This window comes from Andrographis paniculata, unplaced genomic scaffold, assembly GCF_009805555.1.
Source record: "Andrographis paniculata isolate CXL003 unplaced genomic scaffold, ASM980555v1 Contig60END, whole genome shotgun sequence".
Taxonomy (NCBI): domain Eukaryota; kingdom Viridiplantae; phylum Streptophyta; class Magnoliopsida; order Lamiales; family Acanthaceae; genus Andrographis; species Andrographis paniculata.
The window spans coordinates 7535904-7545490 of record NW_026137596.1 but is presented as its reverse complement, the minus strand read 5'-3'; the positions used below and the strand labels follow the sequence as shown (position 1 = coordinate 7545490).

The 9587-nt window shown below is 38.2% G+C and overlaps 1 protein-coding gene across 1 annotated transcript; it reads left to right on the top strand.

Annotated features, from left to right (window-relative positions):
* Positions 1-411: 411 nt before the first annotated feature.
* LOC127259849 (uncharacterized) lies at positions 412-2973 on the top strand. The gene is made up of 6 exons (XM_051287461.1): positions 412-1216; positions 1325-1566; positions 1610-1941; positions 2005-2362; positions 2447-2586; positions 2844-2973. Exons 1-6 carry the CDS (start codon positions 412-414, stop codon positions 2971-2973), a joined length of 2007 nt encoding a protein of 668 aa, XP_051143418.1.
* Positions 2974-9587: the final 6614 nt, after the last annotated feature.

Here is a 9587-nt window from a genome sequence, read left to right as displayed (position 1 = left end):
TGTTGTTAGTACAAGGTTGTAGCAACGAGAACCTTATGAGGTATTTTCCTGGGTTAGCCATGACTAGCATTAGAGTTAAATGAGTTGTGGTTGTTTGTGTCCTTAATCAGCACTGGTTAGTGGAATTCCTCCTGGATTGGTATCCCCCGGATGTAGATTGGTTGATAATCAAACCGGGTCAACAAACACCTTGTCTTATTGTTGTTTTATGTTTTGCATTGTTTTTCGTTGTTGAAACGTAGTTATAACTGTGAACCGTCCACGCTTCGGGAATTGGCCCTTTAAAGTGTTCGAATGTGTTTTGTTCGATAAATCACTATCCCAACATCTCGTATCAGAGCAGTGTTCTCTAATTCATTGAGTAGATCTGGTCACAGTTGCAGACATGAGTAAGGAAGGAAGGTGTTTCTGATGCTTCAAGGTGAAGACGTTTCTGATGCTGTTGAGTGTGCATGGTCTCATCCTATGAAAACGATTCAAGATGAAGATGGTGTTACTACTCTTGTGAAGAAACCGAAGAGAGAATGGACGTTGAATGAAAAAGCTGCTGGAATAGCAAACTCGAAGGCCCTACTTTCGATTTTTAATGCTATGGATGAAACTCAAACGAAGCTTATATCAAACTGCAAAATTGCCAAGGAAGCTTGGGACATTCTGGAAAATGCATTCGAAGGTTCAGCGCAAGTCCGAGAATCTAAACTAGATCATGTCGAAACATTGTTCGAAGGAATGAAGATGAATGAGGACGAAACAATCGCTGTTTACTATAATCGCTTTATGGATGTTGTCAATCAAGCAGAAGCTTTTGGAATGCACTTTGAAGAAAAGAGGCTGGTGAGGAAGATGCTTAAAAGTCTCACAAAAAATTTCAGGCCAAAGGTGATTATGCTCGACGAACCACCAAAGCTGAAAAATATGACGTTGGATGAATTATATGGTACATTGGTGAGCTATGAAATGAATTATCTTGGAGATGAAACTCCAAAAAGCATGGCCTTAAGTGTGGAGGACATGGAGCTGATCGAATCTGATGAGGAAATGGCATTTCTGAGTCGAAAACTTTCAAGGATGATTAGTGAGAAACATGCAGCAAAGATGAAATATGGGAAACTTCAGAACCGTGGTGGTTATCAAAGTGTGAGTACTTCTAGCTCACAACGGAAATACTCTGAACAGAAACCATCAAATTACAGCAAGCAAAAAGAGAAGTTTTATGGTGGATTCAAGAAGAAGTTCACTGTGTCCCCTAAACCTGAATCTTTCAAAGAGGCAACATGCTATGGATGAGGAGGAATCGGTCATATCAAGGCTGAATGTCCGACAGGAAAGAAAAGGGAGAAAAGAGCATATCAAGCAACATGGAGTGACAATGATGAAGAGGAAACTGTCTGTGTCGAGGAACAAGCTGAAGATGATGAAGTTGTTGCTTTCATGGCCGATGAATCTGATTTTATTAAACATGATGGTGCTTCTACTGATAAAGCTTCAGAGGAATCCATAGAACTTAATGCTTATGAGTTGATTGAAGCCTATGAGGAGATGGTGTTAGAGCAAAAGAAATTTGTGGTGAAGAACAAAGAGCTAGTTGATACCATCTATTGATTGGAAGCTCAAATTACAAGATGAGATCGAAGTTCTGAAGAAGGATGTTGCTGTTAAATCAACTGAATCAGATGCTTTGATGAATGAAAATTTGAGGCTAAAAGATGAGAATGATCGTCTTCGGAAAGGAAAAGAAAAGTTGGATGAAATACTTTCAATTGGGAAACCTTTTGATGATCACAAAGGAGTTGGATTTTGTGAATCTTCACACAGAAAATCCACTACATTTGTGCGGGGTGGTTTGTTAACAAATGTCAAACTTCCACTTCCAGGGAAGAAACCAACACCTGCTCAAACTCAGGAACTAGAAAGGAACAAGAAAAAGAATGAGACTGGAAAGTTCATAAAAAATTAGGTTACTAGAAAACAGTCATCTCGACCTACTGACTGCAACTACTGCAGACTTCCTGGACATGTTGTTGAAAGATATTACAAGTTAATCAATGATGTAATGAGTGGGAGAAACATTCGATGGCCTACAGAAGGATTAAAGCAGAACATCAAAGTCGGACTGGTATGCATTCCTAAGAAGGATCATAAGCAAATGGAATGTAATGTGATTCTGTCGAGCCAAGAATCTACACGAGCTGATCGATGGTACTTTGATAGTGGATGCTCTCGACACATAACGAAGCAAAAAGGGTTGCTGAAAAACTTTGTTGAAGACAGAAGCAGTGATGTTATCTTTGGTGATAGTGCAAGAGGGAAAATCAGTGGATATGGCATTCTTGAGAAAGAAGGAATTCCAAGACTTTCAAAGGTATACTTTGTTGAAGGATTGAGTACGAATCTGATAAGTATAAGCTAGCTCTGTGATGATAACTTGCATGTAAAGTTTACAAAGGACTCATGTGAAGTGTATAATGATGAGCAGAAACGAGTCATGACTGGTGTACGATCAAAGAATAACTGCTACCTGCTGGAATACCCGAAGATGGAAGCACTAATCTTGAAGGATGATGAAACCATGTTATGGCACACCAGGTTGGGTCATGTTAATCCATAGAATTTGTTGAGGATCAGTAAACTCGGAGCTATCAGAGGATGATGAAACCATGTTATGGCACCACTTGTGGTGACTGTGCTCGAGGAAAGCAGAAGAGAGTTGTTCATCCGTTGTTAGAACAACGTTCAAGCAACCAGTGTTTGTAGTTACTACACATGGATTTCATAGGTCCAGTCGACGTATGTAGCCTTGGGGGTAAGAAATACATTCTTTTCTGTGTTGATGATTTTTCTAGATATACATGGGTGGATTTCTTGCGTGAAAAGAGTGGAGCCTTTGATGCATTTGAAAAATTGAGTACAAGGCTCATGAATGAAAAGAAATCAAAGATCAATAGGTTAAGGACTGATCATGGGAAGGAATAAGAGATTTGTTACTTTATGTGATGGGCTTGGAATTAAACATGAATATTCTGCTCCAAAGACACCTCGATAGAACGGAGTAGTTGAGAGGAAGAATCGTACTCTACAGGAGATGGCAAGGTCGATCATGCATGCCAAAGGGGTTGCCAAGTCTCTGTGGATAGAAGCTGTGAACACAGCTTGCTATGTCGTCAATCGAGTGTATCTCAGACCACACACAGAGAAGACACCATATGAAATATGGAATGGTAAAAAGCCAAATATTTCATACTTTCATACTTTTGGGTGCAAGTGCTACATTATGAAGGATCGAGATCATCTTCATAAATTTTATACTCGTTCAGACGATGGAATTTTTCTTGGATACCTGTTGAACTCAAGGGCTTACAGAGTTTACAACAATCGAACCAAGAAAGTGATGGAATCCGTGAATGTGATATTTGATGATGCTATTTCAGAAAAGAAATCTATACATCCAAGTGATGATGATGATGATGATGGTATCTCTACCAAAGTGATTCAGAATTCTTCAAATGTGCAGAATATTCCTCAAATTCAGAATGAACCATATCAGACTGGTGACAGTGATGCTGTTGAAAGTTCAGTTAGATTCGACTGGTCAGAACCAGAGTGTTCAACAGATGTTACTACAACCAATCAACAACCTGCAGAGATTGAATCTGATGCAGAAGTGAGAAAATATGGTTCTAGAATACCACAGAACCATCCTGCAGATGCTATCATCGGTGATCCAAAAGGTGGACGCGTCACCAGAGGTAAAAAGATTAACTTCAAAGATTTATCTGGTTTGAACTGCTTTGTTTATACAGTGGAGCCAAAAACAGTTGATGAGGCCCTTTCGGATGAATATTGGATCAATGCCATGCATGATGAATTGAACCAATTTGAAAGAAACCAAGTTTTGTATCTGGTGAAGAGACCTGCAGATACGAACGTGATTGGAACCAAGTGGATCTTCAAGAACATGTCAGATGAAAAGGGAAATATCACCAGAAATAAGGCGAGATTGGTAGCGCAGGGATACACACAAATAGAAGGTGTTGACTACGATGAGACATTCGCCCCAGTTGCTCGTATAGAGGCTGTAAGATTGTTGGTGTCTGTTCCATGCTCTTTAGGATTCACTCTATTTCAAATGGATGTGAAAACAACATTCCTCAATGGATGGATCAAGGAGGAGATCTATGTCGAACAACCAAAGGGATTTGAAGATCCATTTCATCCTCATCACGTGTATCGTCTAAGGAAAGCTCTCTATGGATTGAAGCAAGCTCTAAGAGCTTGGTATGAAAGACTGTCCAATTTCCTGCTGGAGAAGGAGTATGTTCGTGGGTCAACAGACAAGACATTGTTCATTAAGCTAAAAGGGGATGATCTGATTATTGCACAGGTTTATGTTGATGACATTGTGTTTGGGTCAACGACTGAGTTCTTGAGAAAGGAATTCGTGAGATTTATGGAGGCTGAATTTGAAATGAGCATGATGGGAGAGCTTAACTATTTTATGGGCTTACAAGTGAAACAACTGTCTGATGAGCCAAACGAAGTATGCTCAAAACATGATTGAGAAGTTCGGGCTTCGTGATGCAAAGGTTGTTAGAACACCCCTCGGACAACACGATAAGATGTCAAAGGATGAAGATGGAAAACCAATCGATTGGAAATTGTATAGAAGTATGATTGGCAGCTTGCTATACTTAACTGCCAGTCGTCCAGATATTTCATTTAGTGTGGGTGTCTGTGCAAGATTTCAATCGGCACCGAAGGAATCTCATATGAAGGCTGCTAAGAAGATTCTCAGATACATTAAAGGGACAGCAGAGCTTGGACTGTGGTACTCGAACAGGTGACCTTATTGGCTTTACTGATTCAGACTGGGCAGGTTGTTGTGATGACAGGAAAAGCACAACTGGTGGATGTTTTTACATCGGAGACAACCTTATGAGCTGGAATTCGAAGAAAAAAAATGCAGTTGCACTGTCCACTGCCGAGGCGGAGTACATTGTTGCTGGGAGCTGCTGTGCCCAACTGATGTGGATTCGTCAGATGCTTAAGGATTACGAAATTGATCAAGACTCATTCACTCTTCTATGTGATAATACAAGCGCCATCAACATATCTAAAAATCCTATCCAACATGGGAGAACCAAGCACATTGACATCCGTTACCACTTCATCAGAGATTTGGTGGAGAGGGGGATCTATGATTTACAACATGTTGGAACACTTGAGCGGAAGGCGGATATATTTACAAAAAGTCTCGACGGCGATCGGTTTGAACAACTTCGAAGAGACCTTGGTATGTGCTTCTGCCCTAACTGATCTGCATGCATGGGCTTGATAAATTCTCCAATATATTTATATTGATTGGGATATTCTTGGTGAATATTGGAGAATGAAAATAATTTGAAAAGATTTTTTGAAAAAATCCAAAAAGAAGAAGTGTTGCGGAGAGACTTTTATTGAGCAATGGCAAGAGTCACATTTGATGCCATGGTTGATGTTTTGGTTATGGATTGATTCGACGTGGAGGACATTTTAGTCCTACACTGGATTTTGAAAATTTTCTAGGCCTTGTGTTGTTGCACAAATCATTGTTGATGCTGCGAAGTTGCTGCTACAACAAATCTGATGTCGAATCAACCAGAGTTGCTGCTATTGTTTATGTTGGTGATGCAGCTGATGTTGATGTTGCTGCTGCAAGTATTTTTCAGTGGACCAAATGAGAAGGAATTCGTGAAAATGGAACAAGTGAAATTGTTTTTGAAACAACTAAAAATCTTGATGATATTGTTGGAATAGTTGCTGGTGACGGTGATAAAGTTGCTACTGCAACCATTTCTCAACAAATTGAAGGTACTTGTTTTTTTTGTCATCTGCTCCCACGAAGGGGGAGTAATGCAGGAAAATGGGAGATCATATTTTCAGGGGGAGTTGCCCAAGTTCTGATGTTATCTGCTTTGCTGATTGTTGATTTTATCTGTTACTATTTTCGTTGGAAGTCCGAAGTGATTACAACCATATCAATGTGAAGGTTGTCTGTAGCCTTTTTATGTTTGTTGGCATGCAATAGTTGGACTCACTCTTGGATGATTGAGTGCGTGAGTAGGTTAATTCATGCACTTTTATTCGTGGTTTTATATGCCAAAAAGGGGGAGAATGTGAATGAAAATTCCCCTAAGTTATTTTGGCATATGAACTAATGGTGTCTTAATTTCTGCAATAAAGACTTTCCAAAAGACAAAAGACATATTGAAGGAAAGATCAAAATATGGAAACTCACTCCTTCCATTACGGTGCAAAGGAAAATTAGTGTGGAATCTTTTATTCCAGGAATGTGAGTGATTTACTCAACCGGATAGGGTTGAAGATTGGTAATGTGTGATTTGGAGATCATACTTTAGAGAGAAGAATATTGTGTGAAGCTCTTATCCATCTATCCATATTGATTCTCTTTATTTTTGAATGAGTTTTTGACAGAAAAATTCGCCGGAGAGGTCGAAGGTGTTCGGAATTAATAGAGTTCCAACCGAAGGGAATGATCAAGCTCTGGAATTCTCTGCTATGTGGTTGTTGTTAGTACAAGGTTGTAACAACGAGAACCTTATGAGGTATTTTCCTGGGTTAGCCATGAATAGCATTAGAGTTAAATGAGTTGTGGTTGTTTGTATCCTTAATTAGCACTGGTTAGTGGAATTCCTCCTGGATTGGTATCCCCCGGATGTGGATTGGTTGATAATCGAACCGGGTCAACAAACACCTTGTCTTATTGTTGTTTTATGTATGTAGTTATAACTGTGAATCGCCCACGCTTCGGGAGTTGGCGCTTTAAAGTGTTCGAATGTGTTTTGTTCGATAAATCACTATTCCAACAATATTTAAATTTGATTTAAATACGAGATCTAATTCAATGAATTATTCAATCTAACTTCTATCTATCCATTTATTCAACCATTAATCTGGTCTCCAAGATACTCAATCTCAGGCCCATCCAGAGGCATGTAATCAACTCCAAACCTTCCAACAATACTACAATCCAATTCGCTATTTTTTCATTCTTAACTTACCATCGAAAGAGAAGAGGAATCAGACACAAGCAAAGGTTTATTCTCGAACCAGAACATCGATGACACCTTAAACCGGTATGGAAAAACCTGAATACACAGTCACCCTTCTAAATATATATATATATATATCATGTAAGAAGGGAATAATCTTCTCCTAAAGTCTACTCGATTTGAGTGATGAAATTTCTCAGGAATCTCCTCCAAAGCTTGATTTTAATCCCGGGCCAGTAATTTGTTGGGGGATGGATTGACAACAGAGGATTCTTCCTAAAAAAAAATGAATTGATTCAAATTTGGGATATCTGGATCAACAGAATTTCCATCTTGGAAGCAAACGAACTGCAATTAACATTGTTCTCAACCAGGATCCATACATAAGTCTAAGAAATTTTGAATCAGGATGAACTACCAATATATGCGATAAAGTTCATTATGCAAGAAACTATCGAGGAAAGGATTTATGAGTTACTAAATAATAAAGATGGGGTCATTGAAGGTACCATGGATGGATGCTGAGGGTCTAAAAAAGGTTACGGAAGGAAGTCGATGTGAAATTTTTATGTACAACATTTAGATCTATTGCCTTTTGAAAAAATAAGAATGATGATTGACTATTTGTTATTGTTGGTTATGGATGAAGAATGTGTAGAAAAAGTTGTAAGATGGCTGATGCTGCCCAAGTATGTTTGCAAGTGACATAGTAAAACTTTTCATCAGAAACATATCGTTTTTGGCAAGGGGTGGTGAGTATGGATAATAAAAAAAAGTAGCTCAATTTCTTCATATGGCGTCAAATGAGTGTCCTCCCCATATCTTAAATCCTTCGGGGAAATCAATTCATCCTTTGTTTCTTAGTAAAAGATACACCTGAACTTTCAAAGGTAAGGGATAATGCACTTCCATTCATTTCTGAAATTAAGGCCTTTTCAACTATTTTGTGGTTTACTCTGAAATTATGATAACCCTGCATGCAGGTATCTGAAGATCAGAAACTTTTGAGGGAGAAAATCCTACAGCTAAGTGCAGATGCGGACATTGAAGGTTTGGAGAAAACACTTTCTGAGGAGTCTATCGTGAAATTATTTAATGCAAAGGAAACCAGAAGCTTAATCACACCACTGTCTGCATTTATCTCATCTTCTTCTCTGATTTCCCCTTCTTCTAGTAGCTCAGACAAAGAAGGTGAACCAACAGCTGTTGCTACAGAGAGAGTAGAGTCCGTATTCATATTCAGGGATGGGACAAATACAAATGAAGTCAAAAACATTGCATAGCATTTCAAAATATCCTGGGAAGAGTTTGGACATGAAAAATGCAGTCATTGTTAATGAATATGTCCATGGAGAACACATTGCCCTTTTTTATGATCCCAGTTTGCCTGGAAAATACCTAATTTACATGGTTAGTGAACTTTCGTCTTCTTTCTTTTATTTGTTTAGTAATGTTGTATGTTGTTTTGTTTATTTCTTTTTATATATTTATTAATTATTTTGGTCTATTATCTAATGGTTCTTAATTACCACATTTTAATAGCTTGCACCATGACCAGGTTCTTAATTACCACATTTTAATAGCTTGCACCATGACCAGGAAAAGTGGAAAGAGAATATAATGGAGAATGCCTACTGGGATTGGATTATTCAATCTATCAAACAGGATAATCCCGACTACAGTCATGTACTGAAATTGATGACAAAAGTGCGGGACGAAATCTATGTAATGGTTCCCCAGAGATGGAAGCAGGAAGTTATTGAAGATATCAACTTGGAAAGCCTTTCTCGGGTGCAGAACTAATTGTTTTGGTTTACCTATTGATCCAAGCTTTAGTATCCTTTTTATTTTTGGACACTAAAGCCAAATCACATTTTCTTTGGTTATTGTACTCATAGGTACTGAATTCAGGCAGCATAGATTTTCAGTATATATTGCAGAAGCTCTCTGCTGTATATATCTTACACCTCTAACGCCACAAAATATTTTGGTTTGTTATACTATATGCATTCATACACATATTCTGTGCCTTCTATAGCATCATTCGGCATCCCTACCTGGTTTAACACGAGATCTTGTCTGTTGCCGTAGAGACAGTTGGATCCGGTTTAGAATGCAACGGTGGCGAGATAGATGTATTGAAAAGGTTAGGCTTGACGAGGCTGGTAATGAAGGTAGCCGCTTTGACACAAGGACAGCTACCTAAAAATGAGCCTTAATCTTGCCAGACTTAGAAGTCGTGAAATCTGGAATTCAAATGATTAGTGTAATTGCAATCAGCAAGCAATCTGATCTCTTTCATGAATTTTACTTCCAGCATGGTTGTATCTTTATTTTCTTTGTATTCTTTCGAAGAATTAAAATTTGGATTTTTGATTTAATTGTTTTTCTCATTTTTCAATACGAAATTCTACTTTTATAGCTATAGCTAATATAATTTTGCTACAAAATCTTTTTTTTTTTTGCTAAAATTATTTTGCTACGAAAATTAAATTTCGCAAGTAATATGATTTAGCTAGAAAATTAGAATTTTGTAAC

Coding starts and splice junctions, on each gene's coding strand:
- LOC127259849 (XM_051287461.1), top strand. CDS start 412: ATGCTTCAAGGTGAAGACGTTTCTGATGCTGTTGAGTGTGCATGGTCT. Junction 1,217..1,324: donor GCAAAAAGAGAAGTTTTATG/GTGGATTCAAGA, acceptor AATGTCCGACAG/GAAAGAAAAGGGAGAAAAGA. Junction 2,587..2,843: donor ACCATGTTATGGCACACCAG/GTTGGGTCATGT, acceptor TGATTTTTCTAG/ATATACATGGGTGGATTTCT.